General features: G+C 49.5%; 2 protein-coding genes across 2 annotated transcripts in view; one reads left to right on the top strand and one right to left on the bottom strand.

Annotated features, from left to right (window-relative positions):
* Positions 1-126, bottom strand: part of LOC125941125 (cytochrome P450 2U1-like) — a 4,296-nt gene extending 4,170 nt beyond the window's left edge. The window contains exon 1 of the mRNA XM_049658076.1: positions 98-126. Within this exon, the coding sequence (XP_049514033.1) occupies positions 98-126 (29 nt within the window). The remainder of the gene's footprint in view (positions 1-97) is intronic.
* A 159-nt stretch (positions 127-285) lies between these two features.
* Positions 286-618, top strand: LOC125941124 (zinc finger protein ZFP2-like). The gene has a single exon (XM_049658075.1). The coding sequence runs from the start codon at positions 286-288 to the stop codon at positions 616-618; it is 333 nt and encodes a 110-aa protein (XP_049514032.1).
* The last annotated feature ends 15,667 nt before the right edge of the window (positions 619-16,285 follow it).

Below are 16,285 nucleotides of genomic sequence, written 5' to 3'. Positions count from 1 at the left end.
CTTCTCGCAATGAGAGATATATCGCTTTCTTGGTGTTGTAAAAATGAAATGTACAAGCGCAGCTCAAATTACTCTTCTCTTTGGTGTCACTTCGTACAGATGACTGGATCTCTGCAGGTCATTCATGCAGCATTTTCAATGTCAGAAGTAATGACGCAGAGGAGAAAAGAGAAGTGAAAGACATGGAATGTCTTTCTCCTTGAGTTTCATACTTTCTGTTGTTGGTTTCCTCGGTTGCTGTTTTGTGTATTCAAAAACGGAGAGCATTGATCAAGTGTGCCTTATATGGTTCGTGTGCCATATCTGGAGCTAAGCAGCAGCGAGATGACGAGCTCCCTGCTGAGCCAAGGCCGCCAGCTGTACGCGTGCTCGTACTGCCCGTACACCTCAGTGCGGCGGTACACCGTGAAGCTGCACGAGCGCACCCACACGGGCGAGCGGCCGTTTGTGTGCAACGTGTGCAGTCGACGCTTTGGGCAACGCACCCACCTGATGGTGCACCAGAAACGACACGTCTCGGAGAAAAAGCCCCGCAAGTTGTTCGAGTGCCCCGACTGCCCAGCGCGGTTCTTAAGCAAGAGGTGGTTCAAATGCCACCGCATTTCGCGCGCAATGTGATGGAGGAATTAACTCGGCCGAGCGGGCTTGGCAATACTTCATGTCACTGATGTAGCTGGCTTTCATAACGGAACGTGGTTAGCAGAACTGCTGTATTACAAACTTGACTTTCCTACCCCAGGAAGTGTGAATCACTCTGCTTTCAGAATTCTCGACAATCGGATTGCAGAGTGTGTTGGGGATGAATGTCCTTTAATTCTGCCAAACATTCTCTCTGTTACGCTGTGTGGGAAAATTCAGTATCTTGACTTTAGGTGCGTTCACTAGCTCTTCCCCATTGTGAGAAACTTTAGCTAGACTCGAGATGTTCACAGGCTCATGCCAATGTGTAGTCTACATCATTTTAGTTTTGCATTGTTAAATACCGTATGCAGCTATGACAGCAACAGGGAGGTTGCTAGAATTTCACGTGTACAATATTGTTTAGTATTTTGTAGTACTAGGTAAAGAAAGTAATGCTGCAACCAGCTGGGCCCACGACAACACATTTGGCTGGGAACCACACTACACAGGCCATGGCAAACACAGGATGTCTGCCGTCTAGTCCGGTCACCTAATTATCAAATGCAGCAGGCAGCCTGAAGCTTATTGCTTGTCAATGTCCTTTGCTGGGTGAAGGCATTATTCGATTTTTGCCTGTTGTCACAGTTACCATGTCAACCATCCAAGCGTCAGTTCCAGGGAACTAGCTGCAGAAATGGTACAAGTTTATAAGTGTGGCACGACAGGTGAAACTGAATAATAGAAGGCTTCACAAGTGCTCACTTGCAAAAGAAATTGTATTTAAATAAGCATGTAGCTATGGAAACCAGCTATATGCCTTATGTATGCAACCACCATTGCTGAACCCATTTGAACAGTGCTTTATTTTTCCTTGTATTCTTTGCACTCTTGAACTTACACTCAACTTGTTTTTACCTTGTGTCATTGTTTGCAGTTCCTCTATCATGTGATGTGATCAGGAAAGCATGTTTCTCATACCACAATAGTCTGTTCTGTCCATACGGATATTCCTAAGTTTGTATTTATTACCCGTAGATCTGTCGACACTTTTTGTTGTGAATTTTTCCTTTACCTTTTTTTCTCTCTCTTTTGTTGTGAATTATTTTTCTTCTTTACATGTTTAGTACTGCTGCCAGTTGTTTAAGGTGTGCTTTTTTTAGACTATGCGCATCTGTGGTAGGGGTACAGGCCCAGTCAAGCCATTTTTGTTTGGCGTTTTAGCTGTGTTTCTAACATGTACCCACAATGGAAAAAAAGCTTTAATTTATTATTTAAATTGTCCTTTCCTTTGCACCTTGATGTGCGTCTTCCTTCAAGTGTGATATCTCGTCACACTCGCAACCCTTCCATCCAAGCTCAGCTGGCCTGAATGCCCGCCTTTAATATAAACTGTCTTTTCAGTAACTGCTGGCTTCCATGTTACAATAGGCCTGGTGCATCAGTTATCAATTCCTCTGTGCCAAAGGTCACCACACCTCACACTAGTTTGGCACCTTTGTGAACGGTGGCCATATTGTGGACATTCGGAGCGCCTTTGAGGGGTCGGGATGTACGTAAGGCCTGACGCGTGTCTTAATGTATCCTGCCTGGATGGTCTCGGGCGGAACACTGGATTCAAATGTTAGTATGAGATGTTTGGTTGCAATTTCTTTGTTTTCTCTCCTCAACTTTATTCGTTGTGCATTAATCATGTTCTAGTCTATCACCATTCTAGAAGCTCTTCCTCAATCAGTTCAATAAGGTCATCTTCAGAAACGACACCTCGAACAGTGTTCATGGTGTGGTGTTTGATTACGGTCACGGGGACGTCCCCAAGTGACACTGGATTAGAAAGCTTTTCGTTATGTTCTTTCTCGCGTTGTTCCAGGAGAAGGTCACCACTGGCCATCTTCGTGACTTTGTACCCTGGCCTTAGAGAGTCTGTCTGAGATTTTGCGGAGAAAAGGCGAAATCATTCTCGCTGTTTTTTTTTCCTGTTGTCACTGTGCACTACATACTATACTGGGAAAGTTTTCTTTTTGTTTGCTAAGAAACTGGTAAACGTCATTGGTGCGCCCTTTTATTCTGAGGACAATTGGGAAGTCGAGGAAATTGTTATGCCATAGATGTGTTCCTGTGTTTAGAAGAAAGGCGAGCCACCCACCATGGAGCCCAACAAGAGGATGCGACAGGACTATGTTCTGTGTGCACCAGTTCTACAACTCTGCTGTAACCCAATATGTATAACCAAGAGTGGTTAAGACACAGAAGGTTAACTGTTGCCGCCTGGAAATTTGGAAGTGAAGAGGAACGAATAGAAGACAAGAAAGATTTAAAGTAAGAGAGAATGACAAAGATTGGAGTGGAGAAGGAGAGGAAAAGGAAACTACAGATTTCCTCCAGATTGGTCAGTCCGGTTGTGCCGTCTACGTGAAGCCGAGGTCAAAGGGGTCCATTGTCTTCGCTGAGGGGCCATAAAGGTCCAGACACCCGGCTTTGGCTTAACCCCAAGATCTCCTTTTCCCTGGACATGGTGCAGCAGCGCACGGCTACACGTGCGAGAGTCCGAAGTCCATGAAGCTCGGGTTCATGGTGTCGCAGCGTACCAAACGCCTGCTGACGCAGAAGCCCCTGCGCGGAGCTGTCAACACTCCCGAATGTTTTGTAATGTTCACGAATTTGGGCTCATTTTACGAGTGCTGCATCAATATTTACAAAAAAACATTCTGTTTGTACAAAAGTCTCCACTGAATGGTAATTTTATTGCTTACAGGTTGGCAGGTATATTGTTGGGAAAGAGGGGACTCCGCTACAGTGTCTGCTGACTTACGCTGCTCACTGGATTGCGGATGGTAGGCAGTGGTTAGCTTGTGACGGGTGGAACACGAACGAAGAATGTCGTCGACGACTTTGGACAGAAAGGAGCGACCACGGTCGGTCAGCAGCTGTCGAGGAGCGCCGTGGTGAAGAATACTGTCGTAAAGTAGAAATTCCGCAACGGCAGTGGCACAGCTCTTCGGTAGTGCCCGCGTGATAGCGTATCGTGTCGCGTAGTTCGTAGCTACGGCAATCCACTTGTTCCCAGTCAGAGATGTTGGGAATGGCCTGATGAGATCAAGGCCGACACGGTAGAACGGGACACCGCGAATGTCGATGGGCTAAAGAGGACCGGCTGGTGACAAGGATAGATGCTTGTGGCGCTGGCAGGACTCACAAGCAGCAACGTATCGGCGCACAGAGTGGTGGAGGCCTGGCCAGAAGAACCGACGCCGAACGCGGTCGTACGTGCGAGTTGCTCCGAGATGTCCAGCGGTTGGGGCGTCATGAAGCTGTGCGAGGAAGGTGAAACGGAGTGTTTCGGGAAAACCTATTCGAAGCACTGGGCCATCGGAGCTGTTGTTGCGTCTGTATAAGATGCCGTCACGAAGCACGAATAATTTTGGGGACGGGGCACAGTGATGAAAGCGTAGACGACGGATAATTGACCGCAAATTGGCATCGCTGAGCTGTTCGCTGCGTATGTCGGATAAATTGGATATCGCGAAGACACAGGCATCCGAACCGTGCGCTGACAAGTCGGAATGGTCCACTGGATGACGGGATAGGCAGTCCACATCCTGGTGCAGTCTGCCAGACTTGTAAGTGACGTCAAAACTGTAATCTTGCAGATTAAGTGCCCAGCGACCAAGTCGTCCAGTCGGATGTTTGAGGGAAGACAACCATCAAAGCGCATGGTGGTCTGTGATGACCGAAAAGGTGCAGCCAAAGAAGTATGGTCCAAACTTTCCGAAAGCCCAAATTAGCGCGAGGCACTCGCGCTCAGTGATCGAAAATTTGCACTCTGAAGAGCAAAGAAGGCGACTGGCATAGGCGATGACGCGGTCGCGTCCTTGTTGCTGCTGGGCGAGAACAGCGCCGATGCCATGTCCACTGGCGTCGGTGCGAAGTTCAAAATGGGCCAAGATGGGTGGTGACGTAAGTAACGTCGTGAGCATGTGGAACGCAGTGGCCTGTTCAGGACCCCAAGAAAATGACGTTTCCTTCTTCTAGAGTTGCGTGAGTGGACGGGCAACGTCGGCGAAGCTCTTGTCAAAACGTCGAAAATAGGAGCACTAACCGACAAAGCTCCGTACGTACTTAGTAGAAAGTGGCATAGGGAAATCTTTCACAACACGCATTTTTTTCTGGGTCAGATTGCACGCCTTCAGCACTCACAAGGGGGCCGAGCACAGTGATTTCGCGGCGGCCAAAACGGCATTTGGCAGAGTTGAGCTGAACGCCTGCTCGCCTGAAAACTTCAAGAACTGCCGACAAGCGGCTAAGGTGACTGTCAAATGTCGGTGAGTACACGATGACATCGTCAAGGCAACAGAGGCAAGTTGACCATTTGTATCCACGTAGGGGGAAGTCCATCATCCTTTCAAAAGTGGCTGGGGCATTACACAGTCCAAAGGGCATTACCTCAAACTGGTAAAGTTCACCAGGCATAACAAATGCGGTCTTTTCACGGTCTTTATCATCGACGGAGATCTGCCAGTAGCCTGACCTCAGGTCGATAGAAGAGAAGTAGGCCGAGCCGAGTCGAGAGCGTCATCGATACGCGGCAACGGGTAGACGTCCTTGCGCGTTACCTTGCTTAAGTGGCGGTAGTCGACGCAGAAGCCCCAGCTGCCATCTTGCTTCTTTACTAGGACGATCGGTGATGTCCATGGACTGCATGAAGGTTCAATGACATCCTTGGTGAGCATCTTATCGTCTTCACGCTGTATCACTTCTCGCTCGGCATGAGACACGCGATAAGGACGTCGTCTGATTGGGCTGGCATCCCCAGTGTTGATCTTATGAGTGACTACAGATGTCTGTCCCAAAAGACAGTCATTGAAGCAAAAGATGTCGCGGTAGGACTTCGCGGTAGAATATGCGCCGCATATCGGCTGTCTGTGCAGGAAGGAGGTCAGACGCTATCATCTTGTCAATATCACCGTCGACGAGATTGTGCGAGGAAGAGGAAGGGTCATAGGACAAAGAAGCGTCGGTGACGAATGCAGAAACGGCACACTCATCGATAGAAGAAATGTGGGCTAGAGTCATGCCGCCTGGGATGAGTTGCATGCACCAGCTAAAGTTCAATATGGGTAGAGACGTGCGATTATCCGTAACCCTAATAAGGGTGTGAGGAAGAGCGACGTCTTTGGCGAATAAGACGTCAACGGTCGGGGTCAAGATGTAATCACCATTGGGAATGGGAGAACAAGACCGCAAGTTCACATACATAACGGCTTGAGGAGGTAGACGAGCGTTATCTACTGAGCACAAGCGCGGTTGGCGTGTAGTAGGAGCCTCATGGTAGCACGGTAGGTGCAGCTGAAGCAAGCCGGTTCCTCAGTCAATAAGGGCAGAATGGGCAGACAGAAAATCCATACCGAGGATGAGGTCATGGGAGCATTTCTCGCGCAGGGCAAGCAGTACGCTTGTGGATCGGTCAGCAAGACTTATTCGCGCGGAGCACATCCCTAGCACGGGAAACATTCCGCCATAGCCGACACAAATGAACGGAACTGTGGGTGGTGTTAGGACCTTCTTAAGGCGGCGACGAAGCTCCGCATTCATCACTGATATCCGAGCCCCAGTATCCACTAGAGTGACAACATGTGCGTCATCTAGTTTAACGTCTTTCAGGTTCCGTCTGGTCTGCAGTGTGGTCAGAGGATTTGGCAGGCGGGTAGTCGATGTAGCATCACCTCTGGGAGCTGCATCGTCTAGTTTTCCCGAGGGAGTCGTTCAATCGGCGACGTAGGGCGGCGGAATTGGGGGGGGGGGGGGGGGGGGAGTGAGATGATTGGCGACGCGAAAACAGCGAACGGGACTGGTGATGATGATGTGTGGTGTTTTATGGCGCAAGGGCCAGTTATGGCCAAAGAGCGCCATGCCAGTGTTCGTGAGTGTGCAGTGGAGCGATGAATTCTGAGAAGTAGATGAAGCGTGGCTGTAAAAGGGCCTAAAAATAATCGCTGTAAAGTGCGTAAAATATACATGCACTAAAATCATGGCAATTACATGAGGTGTACTATGAAATGAAGAATGCATTGAGAGGGAATGACACGATATTTAAAATATTTACGATGCAGTAATTGGCAAGAAGCACTACTGCCTAAACAGAGCCCTTGAACCACAAGGGCCTGGAGGCATGTGCTATAAAAAACTATCACAGCGGCATCCTCTGGAGAGAGGATGCGCTACGAACTAGTTGGGCTAATAACATGCAGGACCACATCGTACAAGAAATCGACGACTGCTTTGGCATTAAAAATCGGTTATTCGCCAAGAAACATAGTGGGGTGAAGCGGGACATGATATCGGTACGCTTGTGGAAAATATTTCTTTCTTTCTGTTTCGGCTTCCCGGCACTCCACGAGGACATGGAGGACGGTCAGCCTCTCACTACATCTACCACAGGTTGGAGGATCATTTCCATTTAACAAAAAATTGTGAGTACCATATGTGTGTCCTATTCTTAGACGACAGAACAGGACATCCGTTCGTCGTGTTTTCGTTGCGGGTGACCAGAAACCTAACTGTGGCTTAATTAAGTGAAGCTTATTATTTGTTTCAGCGTCCCACAAGCGCTGGCAGTGGTCTCGTAGTTTTCTTCGCAGAAAAGGCTTCAGATCTGCAGGAGGAATAGTAGCCGCAGGATTAATAGGTTGCGATGTAGTTGATGTGGCCAACTGGTCTGCAAGCACATTACCCTCAATGCATCTATGGCCAGGCACGCAGCATATAGTCACATGCTGGTTAGATACATACGCTCTGCATAAAATGGAATAGAGCTCAGTAAGTACAGGATTTTTGTTTTTGCAGAGTGACATCAGAGCTTTCACCACGCTTAGGGAATCTGTAAAAATAATTGCTTTTTGAAGTTTTGATGCCCTTATATAATTCACAGCCGACAATATTGCATAGGCCTCAGCCGTAAAGATACTCGTTTCCGGGTGGAGTACACCGCATTCCGAAAAGGATAGGCCGACGGCTGCATAAGATACCCCGGCATGTGACTTGGAAGCATCTGTGTAAAGCTGTGTACACGAGTATTTAGATTGGAGTTCTAAGAAATGCATTTTAATGTGTGCCTCTGGCGCGTGTTTAGTGACCTCTACGAACGGTGTGTCACACTCTATGAGTTGCCAGTGCCACGGCGGCAACAGTTTCGCTGGAGCCATAGGACATTGTTCAAGCAGCGGAACACCCATTTCCTCACTAAGTTTCCTCACACGTAAAGAGAACGGCTTTCTCGCTGCAGGTCGATTATGGAAGAGTGTGGCGGCGGTCATGTCATTTATAGTTGAGTAAGAAGGATGTTTAATGTTTGCTTGTACTTTCAGAAAATACGTGAAACTGTTGTATGACCGCTGGAGATGAAGCGACCACTGATTCGACTCTACGTACAGGCTCTGGATTGGACTTGTCCTGAAAGCACCGGTCGCGAGACGGATACCCAGGTGGTGGACAGGGTCTAGGATTTTTAATGCACTGGGCGTTGCTGAATTGTAAATTATAGATCCGTAATCAAGGCGTGAGAGGATAAGACTTTTATACAAGTTAAGCAAACACTTTCGATCACTACCCCAAGTCGTACGCGACAGAAGCTTTAAAAGGTTCATTGTCTTCGGGCATTTTGCCCTCAGATACTTAAGGTGAGGAATAAATGTAAGTTTAAAATCTAAAATCAATCCTAAAAACTTGTGCTCGCGGCTCACAGAGAGCGCATCTCCTTTGATTGCAATACTTGGGACTGGCGTTACGCCTCTCTTGTTAGTAAAGAGTACGCAAGTGCTCTTCTGGGCATTTACCTTAAAACGATTTTCATCTGCCCATTTGGACAGTTTGTTTATTACAAGCTGCACTTGTCGTTCGCAGATGGCAATATTACATGACTTAAAGGCTATCTGCACATCGTCGACATAAACCGAATAAAACATTGTGCGTGGGATGACTGTAGGCAGGGAATTCATTTTTGCAGTAAATAGTGTGCAGCTAAGCAAACCACCCTGCGGCACACCAGTTTCTTGTGTGAATGACCTAGACAAAGCTCTGCCCACCCTTACGCGAAATGTGCGATTAGTGAGGTAACTTTCGATTGTGTTAAGCATATTGCCACGAACACCCATCGCCGAAAGATTACGGAGAATTCCAAAGCGCCATGTGGTGTCGTAAGCTTTCTCTAGGTCTAGAAATACAGACAGACAGAACTGTTTATGTATGAAAGCATCTCTAACATATGCCTCAATGCGGACAAGGTGGTCTGTTGTAGACATACCTTCTCGAAAACCACACTGGAAGGTGTCCGGAATTGTGTTATTTTCTAGGAAGCATATTAGGCGCCGGTTTATCATTCTTTCATACAGCTTGCACAGGCAGCTTGTTAGAGCTATTGGCCTGTAGCTGCTAGCCAAGGAAGGGTCTTTGCCTTGTTTAAGTATGGGGATGACTATGGCTTCTTTCCATGAAGACGGAATACAGCCAGCCGCCCACATGGCATTAAAAAGAGAAAAGAGTGTTTTCAATGTTTCGGGGTGTAAGTACCTAATCATTTCGTACATGATACGATCCCCACCTGGCGCTGAGTTGTTGCAAGAAGCGAGAGATGCTTTAAGCTCAGCTAACGTAAATGGGGAATTGTAGGCCCCACTCGATGAGCCTTGGCGATTTAGCAGTCGCCGCTCTTCGCGTTCTTTGATTTTCAGGAATGTTTCAGTATAGTGCAATGCACTTGACACATATTCAAAATGTTCGCCTAGACAATCTGCCTGATCTTCCAGGCTATCACCCTGTGTACTTACTAAGGGTAGGGATGCGACTCCCGACCTGTTAGTTTATTTACCCGAATCCAGACTTTTCTTTCATCGGTGTACGAATTTATACTGGTGATGTACCTATCCCAACTTTCCCTCTTTGCACGTCGACGTGTTCTCCTGCCTTGTGATTTGATCTGTTTGAAATTAATGAGGTTTTCAGCGGTTGGAGAATTGCGAAGCAATCTCCAAGCTTTGTTTTGATTTTTGCGGGCTTTCCGACATTCGTCGTTCCACCATGGGATGCGACGCTTATTACCTAATCCGCTAGTTTGCTTAATTCATTTAGCTGCAGCGCTAATAATGAAACCTGTTAGGTATGCAACAGCGTCTTCTACATTAAAAACAGCAATTTCATCTCCGCGTAAATACGTATGCTCTCGGAACATTTCCCAGATGGCTGAGTCCATGTTCCATCGAGGAAAATGTGGCAAGCATGTATCTTGTTTTGTTAAGTTTAGCATAACTGGGAAATGGTCACTCCCAAACGGGTTCCTGAGAACAGACCACTCCAGATACGGAATTAGAGTACTCGATACTATACTTAAATCAATGGCTGAGTATGTGTTATGTGTAACGCTGTAATAAGTTGGCTCTTTCTTGTTAAGTATAGATGCACCTGAAGAAAACAGAAGATTTTCTATAAGGCGTCCTCGCGCATCTAAACGAGAGTCGTCCCATAAGGGGCTATGAGCATTCACATCACCAACAACTATGTATGGCGGAGGAAGTTCATCAATGAAGCTTTGAAATTGTGTCTTGGAAAGTTGATAACAAGGAGGGACGTAAATCGAACTAATTGTGACTAGCTTACCGAACAGTACTGCTCGGACAGCAACTGCCTCAAGGGAAGTTCGGAGGTTTAATTGCCGACAGGCAACACCTTTATCTACTATTATAGCGACACCGCCCGACGAGGCGGTGGCGTCGTCGCGGTCTTTGCGAAAAATGGCATATTGCCTTAAAAAGTTTGGGTTCTCTGCTTTGAGATGCGTCTCCTGGACACACAGCACCCTCGGACTATATTTAAGAAGGAGCTCTTTGACATCATCAAGGTTATGAAGGAGACCCCTAACGTTCCATTGTAATATTTACATGTTCATATTAAAAAGGGGTTTGTGCTGTGTGTTCAGAAGATGAAGACTAGCTCACGGTGCCCTTTCCAGGCGCCGTGACGCGAGGTTTCTCTTTTCTGGAGCGGTCGAGAGATTCCCGCCGCTCCTTAGGCGCTGGCAGCGCCGTCTGGCCGGTTGTTGTGTCCATCGCCTCTTGCGAGGCGCTGGACATGCGCTCTTGCGAGCGGTTGGTGTGTCGTGACGGCCTCGTCTCGTGGGACGAGACCCTTGAGGCCACCAGCCCGGAGGTCGATGGCCCCTTGTTCTGAGATGGCGGAGCAGCACTAGCTGCAGCCGCCGAGGGGGCGGATGGCGTCACCGCCGGCTCACTGTGTGTGGGCCTGACAGCCATCGCATGTACCCAGCGCCCGCCAAGGGCCTGGGGAAGGCCAACGAACGCATTCTTTATCGGCTTTTCACAAACACGATGCTCTGCCCAGCAATCCTCAAACATTTTGACCCAATGGTCACCGGCACGTGCCACTACTGTGGGGAGGTGGCAGACACTTTCCACATGGTCTGGGCCTGCCAAAGTAATCCAGCCCTTACCCCCAACCCCAACCCTACCCGAGAGGACTGGGAGGCAGCCCTGCTTGGTTGCTCAGACCTCCAGGCCCAAAAGGCCTTGGTCCAGAGAGCCAGGCTGGCGGCTTCGACTAATGGGGTCCCGGACTAAGGATCCCACCCAGTATGCAGGGCCCCACAGGGGGGCCCACACCTCTCTGTACACACAATAAATGCTTTTTACCACCACCACCGGAGGCCGTTGTGGCGCTGCCCCCTGACGCGTCACTTCGGCAAAGCTATTCTTCGGCAGGTAGGACACCCGCCTTCGCGCTTCTCTGAATGATATGTTCTCTTTGACTTTGATCGTTACTATTTCTTTCTCCTTCTTCCAAGATGGACAGGACCGCGAATACGCGGCGTGCTCCCCATCACAATTCACACAATGTGGCGCGTTCTCACAAGATTCAGATGGATGTTCATCGGCACATTTGGCACAGGTTATTCGGCCTCGGCAGTTCTGAGAACTGCGGCCAAACCTCTGGCATTTGAAGCAGCGGAGGGGATTCGGGATATAGGGCCTGACTCGGATCTTTACACAGCCTGTCTCGATAATCTCGGGAAGTACACTTGAGCCGAATGTTAGGATTAGATGCTTGGTTTGAATCTCTTTACCATCACGCCTCATCTTAATTCTTTTCACATTGATTACATTCTGGTCACTCCATCCCTCCAAAAGTTCAGTCTAAGTTAGCTCCATTAGATTATCATCGGAGATGACACCACGAATGGTGTTCATAGAACGGTGTGGGAGGACACTCACTGGAATGGCCCCGAAAGACACAAGATTGGGTAGCTTTTCATATTGCAATTTATCATGGAGTTCAAGAAGTAGATCACCGCTTGCCAACTTGGAAACTTTGTAGCCTGGGCCAAAAGCCTCCATCAGTGATTTTGCAACCAGAAAAGGTGAGACGATTCTTGCTGACTTTTCTGCTTTCTCAGAATGTATAACATGAAATCTCGGGAAATTATCGACTTGGCGGCCAAAAAACTTAAAAACTTCTTCGGTGCGCCCTCGTTTATGAGGGCGATCAGGGAGTCGGGGGAATGACGAAAAAGCCATAAAGGTAACGATGATTTCGGCAGCTATGCCAGCCGCCCACCACCGAGCCCAACAAGGGGACGCTACGAGACCCGAAGGAGACGCAGACGCCAGCTGTACATAGCCACTATAACCTAATATAATAGACCCAAGGCTGGATAAACTACACCAGGTTAACCCTTGCTGCCTGGAAAATTGGAAGTAAAACGAAGTGAAGAGAAGACAGGAGAGATGGGAAAGTGAGAGAGAAAGACGAAGGCTGGAGAGAGAGAGAGACAGGAAAAGGCAACTACCGATTTCCCCCGGGTGGGTCAGTCCGGGGGTGCCGTCTACGTGAAGCCGAGGCCAAAGGGGTGTGTTGCCTCCGCTGAGGGGCCTTAAAGGTCCAAACAATCAGTGTCGGCTCAACCCCCAGGATCCCCTTTTCCCCGGACACGGCTAAGCCGCGCAATGTTAGACGCGGGAGGGTCCAACCCTCGTGTTCTCGGGTACGTGGTGGCGCAACTCACCAAACGCCTGCTTGCGCAGACGCCCCTGCGGGGGACTGGTGACCACGTGGGGATGGCGAACGACGATACGGCATGGAGGGAGCGTCGTCAGCGGTGGTTTGGGGATGCTCGTGGTAGGGCTGAAATCGGCCATGATCCATGTCGGGGCAACGGTTGTTTCCATAGGGAGCCTGACAATGGCGGGCCACGTGTCCAATACGACGGCAGTTAAAGCAAATGGGACAGTCATCAGCAGTCTTCCACTCGGCTGGGTTGCGAGTACGGAACGGCGGCCTTTGGGCGTGCAAAAGTACGACCTTGGGCGTGCGAAAGTGAGGGACAGCGGTCGATCGGCTAGGAAGGAGCTGCGGCGCACACAGAGTCCAGGCCAGCATTGGAGAGGTCCTGATGAACAATAGCTTGGACTAATGGCACCATCTGGGAGCTATGGTCGCAGGTACGGCCGCTCGTAGAAGCAGGAGACACAGCGTCAAGTTCACGTAGAATGGCACCACTCACGTGTTCCACGGTGAGCGGTGCCGACGGCTCAGATACGCTTTCGCAGGACCACGTTTCTGCCGTGTTCGGAAGTCGAGTGAAATTATGGGCAATGTGTCGACTTTTGGCGGCCTCAAAGCGCTTCACTCTCGGATGATGGCATCGATGGTGTCGCAGTCTTTACAGATTAGCAGGTTAAAGGCATCATCTGCTATGCCCTTTAACACGTGGCCTACTTTCTCAGACTCCGTCATGCCGTCGTTGGCTTTGCGGCAAAGGGCAAGCACGTCCTGTATATAAGTCAGGTATATGTCGCTGTCTGCGCACGAGACGCCAGCTCTTTCTTTGCTACTGCCTTTCTACCTGCGGACTTGCCGAACAGGGAACGCATCATTTCCTTGCATGCACCCCAGCTCCCAATTGCGTCTTCATTTTACTCAAACCACACCTTAGCGGTTCCTTTGAGGTAAAATAATATGTTTGCCAACATGATCGTCTCATCCCAATGATTATTCTTACTTGCACACTCCTACTGGTGCAGCCATTCCTCGATGTTGACGTTGTCAGTCTTGCAGAATGGGCCTCGGTCTTTTAGCTGAGTCAGGACGACCGTTGTCGTTGCAGCCGCCTCGGTGGGCGCAAACACCTCTTCCGCCATCGTGGATAAAGCGGGAGACACACGGTCCGATTCGGTGTCCGATCCGGAGTCCGACGCGCAGGGACGGCCCCGTCGGATTTCAGATCAGAGTCCGAATCCGGAGTCCGGCAACCGCACCGTCGTTTGGCCGCAGCCAATGACAGTACGCCTGGCATTTGACGTTCTCTGACGTTCCCTACAGAGAGGCGGTGCCGGCGGGCCAGTTTCTCGCCGCCTCTTTCTTTTTTTCATGCCGGCTGCAACAGCATTGCACAATTCGTTTCTGACACGAAATAGTTACCAGTTCGGTAAAATTATCTCGAACCAGTGGCGCACCGACGGGGGGGGGGGGGGGGTTCGTTGGTATTAACCCCCCCCCCCCTGAGGCCGACTTAAGCCCCCGTTTTGTTTAACCCCTTTTCTTTCCTTGCGCATTTGAGTACTGCAACTAAGATATAAGACGCGCAATCATCTGGACAGGCGCAAACTTGCACGAAAAGCGCATTTTTGACAATTTCCCGTGAAGAAATTGAAATTAGTGCTGTTTATGTGGCATTGGCAAACTGTCAAACCCCCCACCCCCCTGGCAGAGATCCTGGGTGCGCTTCTGTCTCGAACCTGGGCCTGTTCTACAAAGCAGCGCCTAGTACTGGCACTCAGCTACTTGCGAGATCGGCCGGGAGCCGCGATGCGACAGCATTTTCACTTTCACTTTCACTTTATTACCTTAAAGGCCCCCAGGGTTGGGGGTATTACATAAGGGGTAGACAGCAGACTCCGACTGTCTGAGCGAGGCAACTCGCTTAGCTTGCACGCTTGCCCTTCGCATCGACGGCGTCGAGTAATCCAAGTGTATTTAATTACGGGTAACCTACGTGTACTGTGTTAATCGTGTTGGCAAAAATAAGCACACTGCGACGAGCTCGGACTGTATCGCAAGAGCCGTCGGCCGTGGCGTCCGCCGAGCTAGGCCTACCGGCCCTATCGCTGGCTGTCGGCCGAGCCTTCAGTAGAGAACACACCGCTGCGAAGTATTTTGTCGCTCGCAAAGACGTAATTTTAGTGACAGTGTTCGCGTAAAGCGAAACCGCATTGCGCAAAGTTTATTTTGTATTTCTCGACGAGGATATGAAGTCTTCCAAGCGTACAAGCTGGGGCGCAAGATCTGGGCGGAGCTTAGGCGCCGCTCGCTCGTTCGGATGCCCGTCCCGTGTGCCCCGAATCTTCGTATGCCGCATGCCGCAGCATGCGGCGCCGCACGTCGGACAGGACGCCGAATCGTACCGTGTGTCTCCTGCTTAAAGCCAAGCGTCGGCCGCTGCGGAGCTCCGTTGTACCGTGTGGGTACCCCGCACCTACCACCAAAATGTCACGGGAATGAGAGTAGCAAAAAGGGATAAGAAAATTATCTTTACATACAGAGAGACGGCTGCAGGCAAGATGGCAGAACAAAAACACTAGCTCTACTCAGATCGTCGACTTCACCGGCTTTCTGGCGCATTTTTCCATGCTCGGCATAGCGCGTAACAGTATGCTGGGCACGTGGGCACAAAGGCATCGATTGTAGTATGCTTGCCGGTGAAATTGCCACGTCCATAGTAACAAAATCTTGCAACTCTTTCGGAGCTCTCCTTTCCATAGAATATTTGAAGCCTTTCATTCGCAAAAAAATTAAGGAGCGGTTGGCAACACTTGTGAGACGGCGAAACTTCTAATAAGCTCCACGCATTTAAGCCACAGTTGGGCAATTGGTTGTCACTAACAAAATCACGACGAAGTGATGTCCTCTTCTGTCATCTCAGAATAGGCCACGTGTAGAGTACGCACAATTATTTGTTGACTGGCGAGGAACCTCCAATCTGTGGGAGATATTGCGTAAGGCTCACTGTCATCTGCATCCTGCTGGATTTTCTAGAAGCAAAAGCCTATATACAAAAAAGCCTCTATCATACCTCGAGCATATTCCCCTCCATCTGGAATCGTTTCTTGATGCGGAAGTATTCTTCAACAACAAAGCAGCTCTAGGCGTCTTGAATGATCTTGCGTGACGTGTTATCAACCCAATAGATTTGTAGCACATCCTCTCACCAGAGGTGCTGCTGTGACAGTAGTAGCGTTTTGCAGAGCACGTGCCTTCGGGCCCTTGTGTTTAAGGGCCCTGGTGAGGTATTAGTGCTACTGGCACAGTATATGATTTCTCTGCAACATATTTACGCATTGCGTTCTGCCCTTGCGGCTGCTGCTGACGGAGCTGCCGCGCGGGCAGCGTATCTTGAAAGCGATCTGCTATGTGGCCGAAGTGTGCGCCCACGGGGCCTCATCTTCAAAACGATCTGCGATGGGTACAAAATGCCCGCGCCGAGTGCCGGTAGCTTCGTATGTGCTGTGCTTTCGACGTTCGCGTTGAAGCGAGACGAAAGACAGCGCGAAGGTCAAACTCCAGCGTTTAGACAAGTTTCCGCGGTGATCGAGCGACATGTGTCCAT

The sequence above is a fragment of the Dermacentor silvarum genome, chromosome 10 (genome assembly GCF_013339745.2).
Source record: "Dermacentor silvarum isolate Dsil-2018 chromosome 10, BIME_Dsil_1.4, whole genome shotgun sequence".
Classification (NCBI taxonomy): domain Eukaryota; kingdom Metazoa; phylum Arthropoda; class Arachnida; order Ixodida; family Ixodidae; genus Dermacentor; species Dermacentor silvarum.
The sequence above is the reverse complement of the archived record's forward strand: the minus strand, read 5'-3'. Positions and strand labels throughout refer to the sequence as shown.

Excerpts from the sequence above, each read along its gene's own strand:
- LOC125941124 (XM_049658075.1), top strand. The coding sequence starts at position 286 with ATGGTTCGTGTGCCATATCTGGAGCTAAGCAGCAGCGAGATGACGAGC.